This window comes from Meyerozyma guilliermondii, genomic scaffold, assembly GCF_000149425.1.
Source record: "Meyerozyma guilliermondii ATCC 6260 scaffold_7 genomic scaffold, whole genome shotgun sequence".
In the NCBI taxonomy this organism is placed as follows: Eukaryota; Fungi; Ascomycota; class Pichiomycetes; order Serinales; family Debaryomycetaceae; genus Meyerozyma; species Meyerozyma guilliermondii.
In genome coordinates, this window is record NW_001809794.1 from 869,299 (window position 1) to 887,468 (window position 18,170).

Genomic DNA, 18,170 nt, shown 5'->3' on the forward strand with positions numbered 1-18,170 from the left:
ACCTTTCGAGTCTTTCTATTTGTTCGCTTTTAAAACAGTCGAGATCTTCACTAGTTGACAATTTCGCAGCTACTTTTTCGCAGATTTCGCAGCGTATTTCGCAGCTTATTTCGCAGCTATCTGATAACTATATTGTACTCACATCCGATGTCCAATGTCAGAACTACACAACGAGTGCCTCGAGCTTGTCGAAAGTGTGCCGCCAAACGAATAAAATGCAATAAAAAGGTTCCTTGTGACCAGTGTATAAAGCGCAAAATAGACCATTTATGTGGTCGAGAAAAGGTAGTTGTAAAAGGGCAATTGAGAAACGAACCGTGGGAGTTTCGAGTGGAGGAATTGGAAACAGAAAATTCCAAGCTAAAGAACGAGGTTGAAGCATTGAAGCTGGAATTGAGTAGGGTTGAAGGTGGAAAAAGAAAGTACACAAAAACTACCTTTGATCTGTTCTTCACGGCGGTGCATTATGCCCTTCGAGGATTCGCCAGCGTTGAAGAAAGAGACCTTAAAATGACACCAGAGAAAGCTCTGCTCTTACGTGGCACTCTTACCAGACATATGTCAGAAACCCTTGTGAAACACAATTTCGATATGCTCTTTTGCTTGCATATGGCGGTGTACCCTGAACACTTTTTTGTGGAACATGATAATTTTTGGAAATCCGGTACTGCTGACCAGGTGACTGGAATATTTGAGGGGCTCTCTCGTCAACAATGTCGATGGCTAGCTCTTTGGTATTCGTTACTCTCTTCTGCATTATTTTTTTCTGATGAAAATTTGACCCAAACTTTGGAAAGTTCTTCTGATGAATTGTTTCGTCTTGCACAGGCTACCTTGGCAGCCAGCTTGGAGTGCCTCATGAAAGCAGAGTTTATGACCTATCCCGATATCACCACGGTTCAAATTTTTTGCGTTCTTTCGAGCTGCTTGAATGGCTTTGGTGGGTTTCATTTGAGCAATTGTCTCCTAGAAGTTGCAATCTACGTTGCCAAATCTCTCAATTTGAATCGGTTGGATAACGTGAAGAACCTCCACTTGTTTGAGCTTGAATTAGGGAAACGTATGTGGTGGACGTTAACGGTTATTGACTGGTTGGAAGATTTTAATAGAACACCATTGATTCGACGAGGATCTTTTTCTACTGGAATTCCTCGAAACTACACAGAAAGTGAACTACTACTGAGAGATTCCGATGCCAACGAGTCTCAACTTTTCTTGCCAGTTACGTTCCAGCTTCAGATGATCCAAATTGCAACAATCAAGAGAATGCTTTACTTTGACGACAATATCGACACCGTCAATGTAACGCAAGAAAAACTACAAGTGGCTCATGCTGAACTTAATGAGCTTCGCCGTTTTGCATTATTAATGCTAGATAATACCAAGCAAAAGCAAGGAGTATCGGCTTCTTTAGCTTTTCAAGAGTTTCTCCTACATTTACGTTTCTCCCATGAGTTGCTAGAGGTCAACCGGATGGCTGCAAATTTTCTACTGATGGCTGAATGGGAGTCAACTCATAGACTTGTTTGCTTGGAAAGTGCCCAAGCCATGATTAATCTTACATGTGACGATAGAAACAAACCATATCGAAAATTTTGGTTCGTTGCAGACCACTGTATGAGCTCGTGTATCTATCTTTTGGTCGATATACTATTCGTGTCTCCACTAAAAGATCCGGATGTAAGGCTTGAAACCGTGCAACGGTGTGTGCCGATCTTGGAGGATATTCAAGATATTCAAATTGCCGGATCTGGAGGTCTACAACTCATGAAAAGACTACTTGATCTTGTGATAAAACAAACGAGTAACTATAGCTGGAATGATACTGGTATGTCAGCCTTATTGGAGAAGTTGAACCTGGCTCCTACTATGCATGGAGGATTTCTGCACTTATTTGACAATTCACCAGCAAGAGACTTGGACTTGGATCTGAACTGGACTGATTTCTGGGACTGGATTGCAAAAAACCCTTCTGACCAGTTCAATATGGCGACCAATCAGCTTCCACCAGGGTGATTGTATTGTTATCAATCTCACGCGAAATTCTTCATACTAAAATCAGAACTCGGCCGAGATTGCCAATTTGAAAAGCTACAAAAATGGTTTTGTTCCATATATAAGTCCAGTTGCTGCTTTGAAACAACTAAATTTATAATGACTGTCGACGAGGACGTTTGGTGGAAGAATGTTTCTGTTTACCAGATTTGGCCCGCTTCGTTCAAAGATTCCAATGGTGATGGAGTCGGAGATATTCCAGGCATAATATCGACCCTTGACTATGTCAAAAGCTTGGGAGTAGATGTCATTTGGTTATCTCCAATGTACGAATCTCCTCAAGAAGACATGGGATATGATATTTCTGATTACCAAAAGATCCATGCGGCTTACGGTACAATGGAGAATATGGACAACTTAATACTGCAAGTACATAAGAGAGGCATGAGGCTAATTCTTGATTTGGTTATAAACCATACCTCTGTTGAACATAAATGGTTCCAAGAATCAAGGTCGTCGAAATTGAGCCCAAAGAGAGACTGGTATATTTGGAAACCTCCAAAGTACGATGTCAACGGTAACCGTCTTCCTCCCAACAATTGGGCCAGTGTCTTTTCAGGTAGTGCTTGGGAGTACGATGAGTTGACGGACGAGTATTATTTGCATATTTTTGCCAAAGGACAACCTGATCTCAACTGGGAAAATGCAACTACGAGACAAGCGATATATGATGAGGCTATTACATTTTGGTTGGAAAAAGGCATAGATGGGTTTCGTATTGATACGGCTGCAATGTACTCGAAAGACCAGACCTTTGAAGATGTATCTATTGTTAATCCAAATTGTCAATGGCAGCCTTGCATTAGCATGTATCAAAATGGACCAAGAATTCATGAGTTCCACAAAGAAATGAACGAAAAGACGTTTTCAAGATATGATGTTTTCACAGTGGGCGAAATAGGCAGTGCTGGTGTGGAAGAATCACTAAAGTATGTTAGTCTGAAAGCGAACGAACTCAATATGATGTTCCTGTTTGATATGCTTGGCATTGGAATTGGCAGGCCTCCTATTTCAAAGGACTTGGTAAGGTTCAAAAGAGTGATTAAAAAGAACTTTTTGTTGATGGACGAAGGAGATGGGTGGTCTACGTTCTATCTAGAAAATCACGATCAGCCTCGGTCAATTAGTGTTTTTGGTGATGATTCTCCCAAATATAGAGAACGATCAGGAAAGCTATTGGCGTTGTTGCAGACGACCTTGAGTGGTACCCTCTTCTTATACCAAGGTCAAGAAATCGGTATGACAAATATTCCTAAAGATTGGCCAATTGAGTGCTATGTTGACATCGAATCTAAAAATTACTTCAATGAAAATGGTATGGGATCTCTTGACCATATCAACCAACTAGCTCGCGACAATGGTCGAACTCCAGTTCAGTGGAACGGCTCCAAGAATGCAGGCTTTACTACAGGTGAACCGTGGATGAAGGTAAATGATAATTTTCCGGATGTGAACGTACAAGCTCAAGAAGGTGATCCAAAATCTCTCTTGGTCTTTTGGAGAAGGTGCTTAAAAATGAGAAAATTGTACAAGAATTACTTCATCCATGGAAAACTAAACATCATTGATGAGAATAATGAAGATGTTTTTTACTACTCAAAGCAAAGTGGGGACCGCTATGCTTATGTTGCTTTAAACTTTTCACGTTCTCGACAGAAGTTTGTTAATCATTCCTCAAAAAATCTTCAGTTGTTGATTTCTAACGTTCCCTGTTCGGATTATCAATGGCTAGAGCCTTTCGAGGGAAGAGTATATCTAAATGAATAGGCAATTATCTCAATACAGGCAAAGACGAGTATTGTGTCTCTGATATTTACGAAGTAAGTGGAAGTTTTTGGTGAAACTCAAAGTACAGCTAGCCGCTTGCTCTATGCAACATGACTACCAGCCACTAAAACCTTTTCAATTTTGCGGTCAAATGGTAAATCGTTATCTCAATGTGAATGGATTTACGATTGCGCCGTGCGCGAAACTGATAGGCTGCAAATTTGTCATTTGATGTGCGTCCAAGCACTGAAAAAGTTGTTCTTGTTTCATGTTCGAAGTCATGGCAGCGAACCGAGGTCAGTTTTTTTTGGTGGAATTGAGTTGGTGCAACTTGAGAAATTGGGAAATTGAAGAGGAAAGCCATTAAAATTTTGCAATTATGACATTGGAACAATTCGACACCGTTATGATTGCTCTATGTAGTTCACGGGGTACCATGTGCTTAATTCTTTTCGTGGCTTTTTGTGTGTTTGTGGTGTGGTACAGTTGCTTACTGACGGGCACAGGAAATTATTAGCGAGCGATTTACTCTTACGGTTTGTTGATAAAATTCACCCGAAGCGAATGGGTGAATAACCAAATCGCTGCATTCGAATTGAAGAGTTAATTAAACTCGGGTCAACTTAATTCAACTTCATCCATCTTGGTTTCAAAACTTCAATCTCTGAATAACCTCGGCTATTTTTGTGGTTCAATTTCCGTTCTGTCAGGCCACACTGAGCCGCTATATCCACACTTGTACTGTGGTTGACGGTTCCATCCGGGGTAGCGGCCAACTGAAGCGGCAACTGAGGCCTAGAATGTTGCAACTGCCTGCATTGCACGGCTCCAGTCTAAGCGCAATAACGGCCACAGATATCACGTGACAACAATGGCACCGTTTAATTCTTGACATGTGCAGAAGCTTTATGCGGCGACTTTGCTCGCAACCATACATACGTCAAACTGCCTGTCAGTACTAGAGGACAGTCAGATACGAGAGAAGCCTCAATGCCAAGAATTCAGTTGATTTGGTCATTGCTTGAAAAAAATGAACCAACCAACTTGTCATTATGTGGCTGCAAAAAATGCCTTGTTTGGATTTCGTCCGGAAAAACCGTTATCACAGTACGGCACGATGGCTTAGGGTTCATTTCAAACTTGCGCTCACGGCTTTTCCGGTAACATACCCTACTATGGCTCTGGATCCACAGCAGCCGGTCCATTATAAATAGAGCCCAAATTTCTATTTGATAGCAGCATTCAATGCAGTTTAAATTTTCAGTTTTATTTTCCGTGGCCACCTATTTGGTCGCTTCCGTTGCCGGAGCAGCCGTTCCTAATCTCGAGGAAAGAGATTCCAAGTTTCTTCTGATTAGTTTTGAAAAAATCCAGGGTTCCGCTAACAGCCTGGTGGTGACCAAGAGAGGAATCTACCCCAACGACTTGCTCAATGAAAGAATTTATTATATCACTTACTTGGACATTGGATCCAACAAACAGAGTATTGGAGTTGATATCGATACCGGATCGTCAGATTTGTGGGTTCCAGATGTCAATGCTGGAGGCCCTCATGGTTCTTGGGACTATGGATCGTATAACCCAGGTCAATCTTCAACGGCCAGAAACACCGGTGAACCTTTCCAAATTGGGTACGTCGATGGAACTCAAATTGAAGGAACTTACTATGAGGATACCGTGAGTCTTGGAAATTCTGTTCAGGCGACAATTAAAAATTTCCAGTTTGCCGATGCCACCACTACCACTCTTGATTATGGGATTTTTGGTATTGGTCGTGATCTCGATGAAACAACTCAACCTTCCGTGTACCCTAATTTCCTCGACAGATTGAAGAGTGACGGTCTTATTGCTACTAAGGGTTACTCTATTTTCTTGAATGAGGCAGGTGCTAGTCAAGGAACAGTTATTTTTGGTGGAAAGGATTTGGACAAGATTGATGGACCACTTGTTGCTCAGCCAATTGTTAACGACCAAACACTTGCCATCACCTTAGGCTCGGTTACTGTTAATGGTCAAACTTTCCAGTCTGGAGATGACTCGGTTCTTGACACCGGTACCACTACTGCTGCCTTCACTCGTGAGCTTGGAGATAACATCTTCAGCAATTATGACAACGCTAGGTTCAATGGAGACCTTGGTGTGTGGCTTGTGGACTCTGATGCAAACATTGACCAACCAGTTACTTTCAACTTTAACGGAATCTCCATCACCACTTCCTTGGCTAGCGCTTACACTAACGACGTCATTGACAAGTATGGAAACAGCTACGGACCAGGATTCAACATCATTGAGTACAACTTCAATTTGCTTGGAGACATTTTCCTCTCTCAAGCATATGTTGTTTACAACTACGATGCTAACACTGTGTCTATTGCCAAGGCCAAGTTCACTTCTTCTTCCAACCAGGTTCCTCTTTAGTTTCTTAATTCTCTTTATGAATAAATGTTTCTTATCAATGGCTGCGAATTTTGTTGCAAATTGCTGCAAATGAGCACTAAAATTACATGTTCGCATATTTCAATGTTGCATATCTCAATTCGAACTCGAAATAAGGTTTAGCCGCAATTTCATTTGTTATCGATTACTAAGGTTGCCTTCAAGTCAATTCCATTCCCTAAAAACATTCAGAATGGCCTCATTTTTTGAAAAACTTAGTAACGCATACACCAATAACGTCTCTCCCGGTAAGCCCAAATTCTTGCCAGAACACTATCCTGATTTGACCGGCAAAACCGTAGTTGTTACGGGAGCAAATGCTGGTGTAGGATTCCAGTCCACCAAACTTCTCTTGGCCGCTGGGGCTCAAGTGGTGGTGGTTATTCGTAATCTCGATAAGATGAAGGCTGCTGAAGAACAACTAAAGGTGGATCTGAAGGCTCCTAAATTGGAGGTTTTTCAAGCTGATTTTAGTGATTTGACATCAATTGGACCCTGTGCACAGAAAATTGTTCAAAAGTACCCGAAAATCCATATTGTGCTCCATAATGCTGGGGTAATGGTTCCGCCCAAAGGCTCGGTGACGAAACAAAATTACGAATTGCAATTGGGTACCAATACTTTAGCACCGTATTTGCTTCAGAAGTACCTTGATGGTGCTGTTTTGGCAGCAAGCACAAACGACTTTATTTCCAGAGTTATTTGGGTTTCTTCCAATGCGTATTTGCAAGGTCCTTCACCTCGTGGCTTGCTTCCTTATGACGATATCAACGATAAAAAAGGCAGATACGGTGGCTTTGCTATTTATGGTCAGTCCAAAGCGGGAATGAATTACAATGCTTTGATTTATGCTGAAAAGCATAAGGGTATAATTATCACGGCCGCACTCAATCCAGGTGGATTAAAATCCGATTTGCAAAGACATCTTTCCTCGATCCAAAGATCTCTCCTTGGGTTACTTTTGGCAGACCCAGTGTACGGAGCTTACACTGAGCTTTATGCTGCTTTGAGTCCTGATATTACTGTCGAGAAAAGTGGCTGTTTTGTGAGACCATGGGGTCAGATTGAAGAATATAGTAACTTTATCAAAGAGGGAGTGAAGGACGGAACTGCCAAGAGATTCAATGAATGGACAGAGGAGCAAGTGGCACCTTATTACTAGAAATAAATTCAACGGGACTTTCGACTCAGCTTGATATTCATAAATGAAAAGGTAATCAGAAGATTTGTAGTTGACTTTCTGCCAAAGACTTTAGAATCATAGATACAAGAACACATGCTAGACATATCATAATGCTGGCAATGCTCTATGTTTGATTTAAGACGCTTTACACAGATTCCCCATAATGGTTGTGTGATAGTAGCTTGATAATCGAATCCAAAAGAATTGAACCGAATAGTTGAAATGCACTTTCTCCTAAAGACATGAACTTGATATGCCAATTGACACTAGATTTGTGTAAATTTACGCCGTTCTAGAAGTAGGGAATGGGCTGATTTATGTCAATGCACAACCACTAAAGCAGGAGGGGAGAGAAAATAAGCGATTTCAATAAAACATTCACATTTGTTCTTCTTGATTTTATAAAATCGCACCTCAATGTTCCACAATGTATGCTTTTGAGTTCATAATTTTTCGTACAATAGGATTTTACATATTGTAAAGATTGAGGTTGAAAACGCCAAGAATCTACAACTTGCCCCTCAATTCCTATCTCATGCTTTCAAAGTAGAAACCGTAAGGGCTACCACATGCAAACGGTATAAGCCCGCGTCTTGCATGAGAATTATGCGCTACACCCGCAGTTAACAATATGCATGTCTCATGTCATATGCAAATTGAGGGGTTTAGTCTGCAGACAACCCGGAGTTTTGACGAATCTCCGTCCGAAACCTTCCCCACCGTGGGTATATTAGACGGTGTCCCCAAGTTTTACTAGGCACAATGAATGGGTTCGAAGAAGTTCATAACTTCCTCACCAGCTGGTATGGGATAGTTTTGGCTGCAATTGTTGCTTACAATGTTTTTGACTATGTTAGAGTCAAGGTTGTCATGAAAAAGTTAAATTGTGTTGGACCCACTGTGGAGCTGGATGGTTTCTTTGGATTTCGTGTTATTTTCACCTTGTTGAAGCACAAGCGTGAGGGAACTCTTGTGGACTTTCGTAAAGATATGGAATTGGATACTTTGAGATTCAGGGTTGCTGGAACCCCAATGGTGATAACCAGAAATCCAGAAAATATTAAGGCAATTCTAGCTACCCAATTTAACGATTTTGTGTTGGGTGGTCGTCATGATCACCTTGGTCCATTATTGGGAGATGGAATCTTTACTTTGGATGGCAGTGGATGGAAGCATTCTCGTGCGATGTTGCGGCCCCAATTTGCTCGTGAACAAGTAGCTCATGTCAAAAGTTTGGAACCTCATATCCAGCTACTTGCCAAGCATATCAGAAAGTTCCAAGGAGAGCCGTTCGACATTCAAAAGTTGTTCTTCCGGTTGACAATGGATAGTGCTACTGAGTTCTTATTCGGTGAGTCGGTGGATAGTTTGCACGATGAAACCATTGGATTTTCCAAATCTGCCATTGACTTTGACGGTAAGAATGAATTTGCTGAAGCATTCAATACTTCACAGATATACTTGTCTATTCGTGCTTTGGCGCAGCAGGTTTACTTTTTAATCAACAATAAAGAGTTTAGAGATGCCAATGCCAAAGTGCACAAGTTTGCCGACTACTATGTGCAAAAAGCATTGAGTTTCAGTACTGAAGAATTGGATAAATACTCCCAGGATGGTTATATTTTCTTGTACGAGTTGGCAAAGCAGACTCGGGATCCAAAAGTGTTGAGAGATCAATTGTTAAATATCTTGTTGGCTGGTAGAGATACCACCGCTGGGTTGTTATCTTTCACATTCTTTGAGTTGGCAAGAAACCCAGATATTTGGCTGAAATTAAAGGAGGAAATCTATAATAGATTTGGTCTGGGAGACGATTCCAATCTTGAAGACATTACTTTCGAGTCGTTGAAAAAATGTGAATACTTGAAAGCCTTGTTAAACGAAGCTTTGAGAATGTACCCATCAGTTCCTCAAAACTTTAGAGTTGCTCAGAAAGATACAACTTTACCCACAGGAGGAGGACCAAACAGAGACCTACCAGTATTTATTCGCAAAGGTCAGACGGTCGCTTATATGGTATATGCTCTTCAAAGAGACCAAAGATATTACGGTAAAGATTCCGAGGTTTTCAGACCTGAGCGTTGGTTTGAACCTGAAACCAGAAAGTTGGGCTGGGCTTTTCTTCCTTTTAATGGAGGACCTAGAATCTGCTTGGGACAGCAATTTGCATTGACAGAAGCTTCATATGTTATTGCCAGATTAGCCCAATTGTTCCCAAACTTGGCTAGCTTTGATGACGAGTATCCACCAAGAAAGGCGTCCCACTTGACCATGTGCCATCAAAATGGGGTTGTGATTTCAATGACATGATTATGATAATTTTGAATAAAAAAAGAATTTAGATTAATTTATTTTTGCAATAAAGTATTTTTTAGAATCACAGTACTACTCATTTTCATCGCGGATCATGTCAAAAGCATTGCTACGATAAAATACACTTATGGGTGGATGAAAATTTGCAGCCATTTGAGCCGCAAAAATAACACGACCACACATTCATCCAGTTGAGAAGCCTAAATATACAGCTCAAGTAGTGATCTTCACATTTTGGAGCACAATGCGTATTTCAATAGCAATTGACTTATATTGGTAGATGTCATTGTCGATTTCAACGCATGTTCATGCGGGTTCAATGCGAGCTGCATGCGGCTCGTAGCCTATATACCCATCGGATTTTTGGATAGAACCAACGGCGGGCTTTGTTAGATTACAGGAAGTACAAAGAATGTCATAACCTCGAGTTGATCAATGTAATCAAACATGGTACAGCTGATTTTTTGCAGTCGAATTCCTACATATAAGCGTCCTTGAGGAAAATTTAGCTGACAGGAACATAAGATGTGAATTTCGATAAAGACCTCTGCAGCTACCTACTATTCAAATGCGCAAAGCATTCAAGTTTCTTTTCATTCAACGCTAGTTCCCCAGTCCCCCCATAAAACAAAAAAGTTTATCGCATCAGGGTGCCAAGACCGCATATCGGTAATGCGCTCGCAGGTACGACTCCATTCCTGCTGTTGGCCCTTTTTGGCTGGGTGTTAGGGTGCATTGAGAAAGGTGTTGGGATGTAAATCAGATAGGTGTTAGGGTGTTTTAAATCCGGTGTTGGGATGCGTCACGCCTCATGCAGTGTGGTGCAGCTTGATGCATGTTGGTGCATTGTGATCTGCACACGTTTTTGTTCCCTTGCAGAATGCAACTCCTGAAGTTTAATGTTAAACATGAATTCTTTACCTTATGAAATAGTCATACGTTGCTTTCCTTACTTGAGCACAGAAGTACTCACCAACATAATACTATTGGAGAACATTCCTGATATCATACTTGAAGCAGCAGCTAACAATCTCAATTATTTATGGTATGCAAAGCGAATTCGAGGGATTTATGGAGATGTAATTGGAGGTATTGAAGACCACTATGAAACCGATTTCGACAGGTTTCTACACATACACAAAACTCTTGAAAAAAAATCCTTCAAATGTCCTCTTAGATTCCATTATACATGGGAGAACATCTTTGAAATGCAACAAAATCTCGATGAGATAAATTTGGCTTATAGCGGACAAAAGCTATGTGTCCATGTCGACCTCATAGGCCAGGCGTTACAAATCTGTCCTACTTTTTCAGACCATGATATTAATCTCAAGATCACTTCCCTTTCATTGAAAACGTTTTTTAGTCATTTTGAATGTTCTATCGATTTGAATAAGTTTCCAAACTTGGAGACTTTTTATGGGTCTAGGTGCAAAATGTGGGTTTACCGGGATCACCCCAGCTTGAAGAACCTATATCTCAACAAGGTGACCTTCAGCTCATTACCGACTAATTTGAAAAAGTTAGTAGCAAAATGGTGCAAAATAAGGATGAACGAGAACCATCCAAAACTAGAAGCTCTCAGGGTGTTGGATCTTAATTGCAAAGAAGAACCTTTCAACTACTCCTCGCTAATGAGAATACTCTGGAACAAAGATTTGGAACATTTTTCGTTTATCGGTCAAGGCGTAACGGATGAGGATGAAATTTTCTCCATGCTAGGCCCCAAAGTAACAAGTTTTGGATTTTCTGGCTCATCATTTTCTAGGATTCCTACGCTGATACGCTCATTAAACTGCAATGGTAATGTTCTCTTCCATAATCGTATCGGCCTGCAAGATTTGTCCGCTTTTACTCATATGACTTCCCTTACATTTGATGTGCAGCAAGGCTCTATTGACGGCTTACAACTTCCACCAAACTTGCTTAAACTTTCGATTGCGTATGCTGAATTTGAAGATTTGGCCAAAGTTGAATTCCCTCCCACGATAGTTGACCTCGAGTTAAGGCATTGTCAAATTGAGCTGACTGCCGGCTGGCTAAAACCAGCCCGATTGAAGCGACTTTCACTTCAATATAATAAGCTTTCATCTTTCAATGCCATTCTTCCTTGCTGTGAATTCTTGAGCTTGAGAAGCAATTCTCTAATGGAGTTGAGATTGAAGCTCCCGTTCTTGAGCATATCGACTTGACCAGCAACAATTTCACTTCAATTCCCAAACTTCCAGCTAGTGTCCAGGTACTTGTTCTCAGTGACAATAATCTAGATCTCTCCCAGATGTCTGAATTACCTTCTAGGTTAAAGCTTCTAGACCTTTGCAGAGCTGGAACTGGAGCTTTTCAAAACTACACTTTCCCATCATCAATACAAGAACTACACCTCACGGACTTAAATTTGTCAGATATGAGTGGAGTCAAATTTGCCAAAGGGTCAAAGTTGAAAGAATTAAAGTTGAGGTGTTGTGTTTCAAGAAAAATCGACGACAAAATGATCGAGCTACCCCTCGGCTTGAAAGTACTAGACGTGTATGGCAATTTCTTGGAAGACATCAATAATGTCACCATTCCGCAAACAGTTACCTTTCTAGACTTGAGATATAACAAATTGAAATCCTTGGAATTTAAGTCCCATATTGAGACACTATACCTTTGCGATAATTATAGCTTATCAAGTCTTACGATACCAAAGGATCTGGAGCTAAGAGTTCTTGATCTCATGGGAACTGAATTTAGGAAATTACCACCTGATTTACTTGGGGCTGAGAAACTCACACAACTACGACTAGGGCTTCAGCTTAAAGTGTTTGACTTTCTAAAGGTGCCCATCAACATTCGGGCTTTACAGATTTCTCGGCGCTGTGTAGTAAAAGGACCTCACAGGTATCCCTATAAGATAATATTCAGAAGTTCATTTGAGGTTCCATAAATCAGACTCATGATTAGAAGGCTGGAGGCTCCATTGAATAGGTGCTAGCATGTCTCCGGTGAGAGTCAACAACCCGAACTCAGCTGTAGAACTCAGCTGTAAGCTTTATAGAGTCATGCCGTGGTGGACAAGGAATCTGGCTTCAGGAAGAATATTATAGTGTACATTAATTGCTCTCATCCAAAAGTCTGCAACAATTTCAACCTGGGGAACATAATCCTTGGGAAACTTGAGATTGCAAATGGGTGTCAAAGCAATTGAAAATGAGACCAATTTTCAACTTTCCAATTATATGGTATAGGTTTGAATGGGAAATGTTTTAGTTTTTGGAAGTCTTGGAGCATCAAGTTTAAGTGTTAGAATGGGTACTTGAGAATTAAAGTCAGTGGTGAGTAAGATACGAGCAAAGATTTCAAATGCAAGAATTTGCAAAACATGAAATACAAATTGCGATAAATAAATCATAAATGAACTTCAACCACTCAATGTCTCCTTCCTTTTCCCCAGCGTCATTTCTTATCGCATTGATAAGTGTAGAATTTGCAGCCAATCGGCATCCTGCACACATCACCATTTCTCAACTGGTGAACTTCTGGAGAACTTCAAAACTCATCTAAATGAACCTAGATACCTTACCAAGTGAAATAGTCACGCGTTGCTTTTCCTACTTGAGCACAGATTCACTCACAGACATAATACTATTAGAGAACATTCCTGATAAAATCGTCCAAGCTGCAGCTTATAACTTGAATAATTTATGGTATTCAAAGCGATATCGAAGCGTCGAAAAAGATAAAGTTGCAAATATTGAAGCTTATTATGAAACTGATTTCGAACGGTTTCTACGCATCCACAAGATCCTTGAAGAAAAGTCATTCAAATGTCCTCTTTGGTTCCATTGTACATGGGATAACATTCTTGAAATGCACCAAAATCTTGATTCAATAGATCTGGTTTACAACGGCCAAGAATTAGGCATCCATGTCGATCTCGAAGACCCGGCGTTTCAAACCTATCCTATTTTCTCAACTCATGATATCAATCTCAAAATTACTTGCCTTTCATTGAATTCCTTTTATAAACGTTGTATCAACTTGGATAATTTTCCGATATTGGAAACTTTTTATGGCTATTATTGCGAAATAAGCGTTGACCACGACCACCCCAGTTTGAAAAACCTATATCTCAACCAGGTGACTTTCAGCTCATTACCAACGAATTTGATAAAGTTGGTTGCAAAAGAGTGCTGGATAAATATGGATGAAAACCATCCAAAACTAAAAGCTCTCACACTGTTGACTCTAGAACGCACGGACGAACGCACGGATTGCTTCTCATTACTACGACTACTCTGGAACAAGAATTTGGAACATTTCTCGTATATCGGTCGAGGGGTAATAGAGGAGAATGAAAGTCGAGAAGAGGATGAAATCTTCTCCATGATCGGGCCCAAAGTGACAAGTCTTGGAAAGTCTGGCTCTATCCCAGCTTCAATTCCAACGCTACGCTCACTATACTCCATAAGTGGAGGAGGCCTCGAGAATTTGAATGCTTATACCCATATGACTTCCCTAACATTGTGGGAGCCATCAGACATCAACAGTTGTAATTTACCACCCAACTTGCTCAGACTAACATTGAATCTGCCAGATGATACGATCGAAAGATTAAAGTTTCCGTTGAGCTTGCTCAAACTTTCGATCACGTCTGCTAAATTTAATGACTTGACCAAAATCGAATTTCCTCCCAAATTAGTTGATCTCGAATTAGAGCTGTGTGATATTGCTCTGACTACAGGTTGGCTAAAACCAGCTCAATTGAAGAGACTTTCACTTGCGCGAAATAACCTCTCATCTTTCAAAGCTGTTCTTCCTTGCTGTGAATTCTTGAGCTTGAGCGACAATAAAATAGAGAAAGTTGAAATCGAAGCTCCTGTTCTTAAGAATATTGACTTGAGTGAAAATAAGTTGACTTATATTCCCGAACTTCCAGCTAGTGTTCAAGTACTAGTCTTCCGTTACAATAATCTAGCTCTCTCCGAAATGTCTGAAATGCCTCCTAACTTAAAATTTTTAGACCTCTCGGATGCTGGAACCGGAACTCTTAAAAACTACACATTCCCATCATCAATTCAAGAACTCCACCTTACAGGATTAGACTTGTCAGGTATGAGTGGAGTCAAATTTGCCAAAGGGTCAAGAATGATAGAATTGGATTTGAGCTGTTCTCTTTTAGGCAAAATCGACGACAAAATGATCGAACTACCCCTCGGATTGAAATCACTAGATATGTGTGGCAATCACTTTAATCACATCAAAAAGCTCACCATTCCGCAAACAGTTACGTTCTTGAACTTGGGATCAAACCTTATGAGATCATTGGAAGTTAAGTCTCATATTGAGACACTATACCTCGATGAAAATCCAAGACTTTCAAGTCTTGCAATACCGAAGGATCTGGAGCTAAAGTTTCTTGATCTCACGCAAACTGGAATTAAAAAGTTTTCATTTGATATATTTGGAGCTGATAAACTCACACAGCTACGTCTAGGTTCTGAAGTTAAAGTGATTGACCTTTCGAAAATGCCCGTCAATTTTCAAGTTTTGGAATATCCTGGGTACTGTCAAATAAAAGGACTCCGCAGGCATCTCAATACAAATATTTACAGACGCCATGAGGTTTCAGAGTTGTGATCGATCAACTAGAATTTTCAATTCAATTTAGGAGCTGCCATGCTGAGTAACTTAGTGTGGTGATAGCGAAGATTCTTTAATTAACTTTATGCAGAAACAAGAAATATTCATTGTAAGAAGAAACCATATCATTGATGAACCTCAATGCTCTGTTTCTTTCCGAGCTATTCTTATCGCATTTGATAAGTGTAGAATTTGCAGTCATGATCCTGCACACACACAACCACTTCGACATGCGAACTTTATACTCAAAGTCTATTCATGAGACTAAATGACCTACCATGTGAAATAATCACGCGCTGCTTCTCCTACTTGAGCACAGGTTTTCTTACCGATATATTACTATTGGAGAACATTCCTGATAATATACTTGTGGCAGCAGCTAACAATCTCAATCATTTATGGCATTCAAATCGACTTAAAGACGCGGTAAAAATTGCGCGCCGTAGAGACGATTATGAAACCAGTTTCGACCAGTATGACGATCATATTGGTTTCAGCCGGTACCACTATGAAACTGACTTTAACAGGTTCCGCCGCATACACAAGATCCTCGAAAAGAACTCCATCTCGCGTCCTCTTTGCTTCCATTATAAATGGGAATACGATTTCCAAATGCGTCGAGATCTCGATGAAATAAACTTGGCTTACCACGACCAGAGTTCAGGCATACACTTTGACCTCAGTGACCTGTCGATTTCCTGTGTTCGTTTCTTCGCAGACGATGCTATCAATCTCAAGATCACCTGCCTCTCGTTGCGCAATTCTAGCAGTATCAATTTGAATAAGTTCCCGAAATTGGAGACTTTCTATGGCGATCATTGCAAAATAAGGGTTGACAACGACCACCCCAGCTTGAAGAACCTATATCTCAACTACCTGACTTTCAGCTCATTACCGATTAATTTGAAAAAGTTGGTTGCAAAATATTGCAGCATAAGGATGAAGGAAAACCACCCAAGACTTGCTGCTCTCACAGTGTTGGCTCTAGAATACACACAAGAACCGTCTGACTGCTCGTCGCTACTACGCGTACTCTGGAACGAAAATTTGAAAACTTTTTCCTATATTGAGAAGTCTAATTATGGAGAAGTCACAAATGTGGAAGAGGTCATCTCCATGATTGGCCCCAATTTGATAGTTTTTTGGATTCTCCAGTTCGTCGCCTTCTAGGGTTTTTTCTATGATTCCTACACTGCTACGCACTTTGAACTTCAGGTATGTGTACACACCTTGGTCTGATGATCGTGACAAACTGTACGATTTGACCGCTTTTACAAATATGACTTCCCTTACAATGGTGCTGCCACCGCGTCTGACCGACCCTTTGAAATTACCGCCCAACTTGCTCAAACTTTCGATTTCGTGTACTCAGTTGCATAACAGAATCAGTTTTCCGCCTGGAATAGTTGACCTCGAGTTAAGCTATTGTGGCACTATGCTGACGGACGGCTGGCTACTACCAGCCCGATTGAAGCGACTTTCACTTCATCACAATGAACTCTCATCGTTCAATGCCGTACTTCATTGCTGTGAATACTTGAGCTTGGAAGGCAATCCTTTACAGGAACTTGAGATCGAAGCTCCCGTTCTTGAGCATATCGACTTGAGTTATACTTTGTTGACGTCAATTCCCAAACTTCCTGATAGTCTTCAAGCTCTTATCATCAGAAGCGAACTGCTAAAACTCTCCCCTATGTCTATATTGCCTTCGAGTTTAAAGCTTCTAGACCTCGCGGGAACTGAATGTGTAGCTCTTCCAGACTTGACATTTCCATCGTCATTAGAAGAGCTCTACCTCTGTGAAATCTACTTGTTACAAATGAGTGGAGTCAAATTTGCCAAAGGATCAAAATTGAAAGAATTGAGTATGAGCAGTTGTGATTTGAAGACAATCGACGACAGAATGATCGAGCTACCCCTCGGCTTGAAATCCCTAGGATTGCATAGCAATCTCTTGAAAAACATCGATAAGCTCACCATTCCGCAAACAGTTACTTCATTAGAATTGGAATTTAATAATTTTGGATCATTGAAAGTTAAGTCCTATATTGAGACACTAAACCTTCGTGATAATTATCGATTATCAAGGCTGACGATACCAAAGAAGCTGGAGCTAAAGTTTCTTGACGTCGATCAAACTAGTATCAGAAAGTTTTCATTTGACATAATTGGAGCTAAGAGACTCACACAATTACGCCTGGATTCTACTGTTGAAGAGATTGACTTTTCCGAGATGCCAACCAATTTTCAAATTTTGGAATATCATAGGCGCCGTGTAATTGAAGGACTCCACAATTATCCTAATACAAATATTTGGAGACCTTTGCGGTGAGTTTTCTTTCATTAGACCAGAGCACGAGAACAACAGCTAGCAGACCCCTCCAAAAATGAAAGGTACACGGTTCAGAGATTCTTTCATTTTCTCAAAGCTGAAAAAATTATCCAGCTGTGATAAATCACGGATCCTGGCTATGAAACTCAGAATGTGGACATTTTCTCATTCGAAGACCTACAACTGCAAGCTGCGGATCTTCGAGGCACTTGAGATTATAGATGGGGTATCAAAGCAATTACAAGCGAGTCTCTGCTCTCATACTCCAAAGTGAATTTCATGCTCTTGATCGGCTTTAGATGTTTTAGTTTTATGGGGAAGTTTTGGAGTAATATGCTAAAGAGAGACGTGCAATGATGTTGAGTCGAAATGATGTTATTTTCGGTTTTATGGCTGTCAGGGAATCTTTGAGAACTTTGGGTGGGGAGTGATGCAGGATGCACACTACTGCTTGGGGAAATT

The 18,170-nt window shown here is 40.6% G+C and overlaps 10 protein-coding genes across 10 annotated transcripts; all 10 read left to right on the plus strand. All coding sequences in view use genetic code 12, as the record gives it.

Moving 5' to 3' along the window:
- Positions 1 to 147: 147 nt before the first annotated feature.
- Positions 148 to 2,016, plus strand: PGUG_05666 (Zn(II)2Cys6 transcription factor; the record flags this gene model as incomplete). The annotated part of the gene is made up of 1 exon (XM_001482596.1): positions 148 to 2,016. The coding sequence occupies one exon, from the start codon at positions 148 to 150 to the stop codon at positions 2,014 to 2,016; it is 1,869 nt and encodes a 622-aa protein (XP_001482646.2).
- Positions 2,017 to 2,154: 138 nt separating this feature from the next.
- Positions 2,155 to 3,822, plus strand: PGUG_05667 (alpha-glucosidase; the record flags this gene model as incomplete). Its single annotated transcript, XM_001482597.1, has 1 exon — positions 2,155 to 3,822. The coding sequence occupies one exon, from the start codon at positions 2,155 to 2,157 to the stop codon at positions 3,820 to 3,822; it is 1,668 nt and encodes a 555-aa protein (XP_001482647.2).
- Positions 3,823 to 5,067: 1,245 nt separating this feature from the next.
- On the plus strand, positions 5,068 to 6,240 carry PGUG_05668 (pepsin-like aspartic protease; the record flags this gene model as incomplete). The annotated part of the gene is made up of 1 exon (XM_001482598.1): positions 5,068 to 6,240. One exon carries the CDS (start codon positions 5,068 to 5,070, stop codon positions 6,238 to 6,240), a length of 1,173 nt encoding a protein of 390 aa, XP_001482648.2.
- Positions 6,241 to 6,451: 211 nt separating this feature from the next.
- On the plus strand, positions 6,452 to 7,420 carry PGUG_05669 (uncharacterized protein; the record flags this gene model as incomplete). Its single annotated transcript, XM_001482599.1, has 1 exon — positions 6,452 to 7,420. The coding sequence occupies one exon, from the start codon at positions 6,452 to 6,454 to the stop codon at positions 7,418 to 7,420; it is 969 nt and encodes a 322-aa protein (XP_001482649.2).
- Positions 7,421 to 8,203: 783 nt separating this feature from the next.
- PGUG_05670 (cytochrome P450) lies at positions 8,204 to 9,751 on the plus strand (the record flags this gene model as incomplete). The annotated part of the gene is made up of 1 exon (XM_001482600.1): positions 8,204 to 9,751. The coding sequence occupies one exon, from the start codon at positions 8,204 to 8,206 to the stop codon at positions 9,749 to 9,751; it is 1,548 nt and encodes a 515-aa protein (XP_001482650.2).
- Positions 9,752 to 10,653: 902 nt separating this feature from the next.
- Positions 10,654 to 11,946, plus strand: PGUG_05671 (uncharacterized protein; the record flags this gene model as incomplete). Its single annotated transcript, XM_001482601.1, has 1 exon — positions 10,654 to 11,946. The coding sequence occupies one exon, from the start codon at positions 10,654 to 10,656 to the stop codon at positions 11,944 to 11,946; it is 1,293 nt and encodes a 430-aa protein (XP_001482651.2).
- An 86-nt stretch (positions 11,947 to 12,032) lies between these two features.
- PGUG_05672 (uncharacterized protein) lies at positions 12,033 to 12,680 on the plus strand (the record flags this gene model as incomplete). The annotated part of the gene is made up of 1 exon (XM_001482602.1): positions 12,033 to 12,680. The coding sequence occupies one exon, from the start codon at positions 12,033 to 12,035 to the stop codon at positions 12,678 to 12,680; it is 648 nt and encodes a 215-aa protein (XP_001482652.2).
- A 617-nt stretch (positions 12,681 to 13,297) lies between these two features.
- On the plus strand, positions 13,298 to 15,373 carry PGUG_05673 (uncharacterized protein; the record flags this gene model as incomplete). Its single annotated transcript, XM_001482603.1, has 1 exon — positions 13,298 to 15,373. One exon carries the CDS (start codon positions 13,298 to 13,300, stop codon positions 15,371 to 15,373), a length of 2,076 nt encoding a protein of 691 aa, XP_001482653.2.
- Positions 15,374 to 15,634: 261 nt separating this feature from the next.
- Positions 15,635 to 16,546, plus strand: PGUG_05674 (uncharacterized protein; the record flags this gene model as incomplete). The annotated part of the gene is made up of 1 exon (XM_001482604.1): positions 15,635 to 16,546. One exon carries the CDS (start codon positions 15,635 to 15,637, stop codon positions 16,544 to 16,546), a length of 912 nt encoding a protein of 303 aa, XP_001482654.2.
- A 10-nt stretch (positions 16,547 to 16,556) lies between these two features.
- Positions 16,557 to 17,708, plus strand: PGUG_05675 (uncharacterized protein; the record flags this gene model as incomplete). Its single annotated transcript, XM_001482605.1, has 1 exon — positions 16,557 to 17,708. The coding sequence occupies one exon, from the start codon at positions 16,557 to 16,559 to the stop codon at positions 17,706 to 17,708; it is 1,152 nt and encodes a 383-aa protein (XP_001482655.2).
- Positions 17,709 to 18,170: the final 462 nt, after the last annotated feature.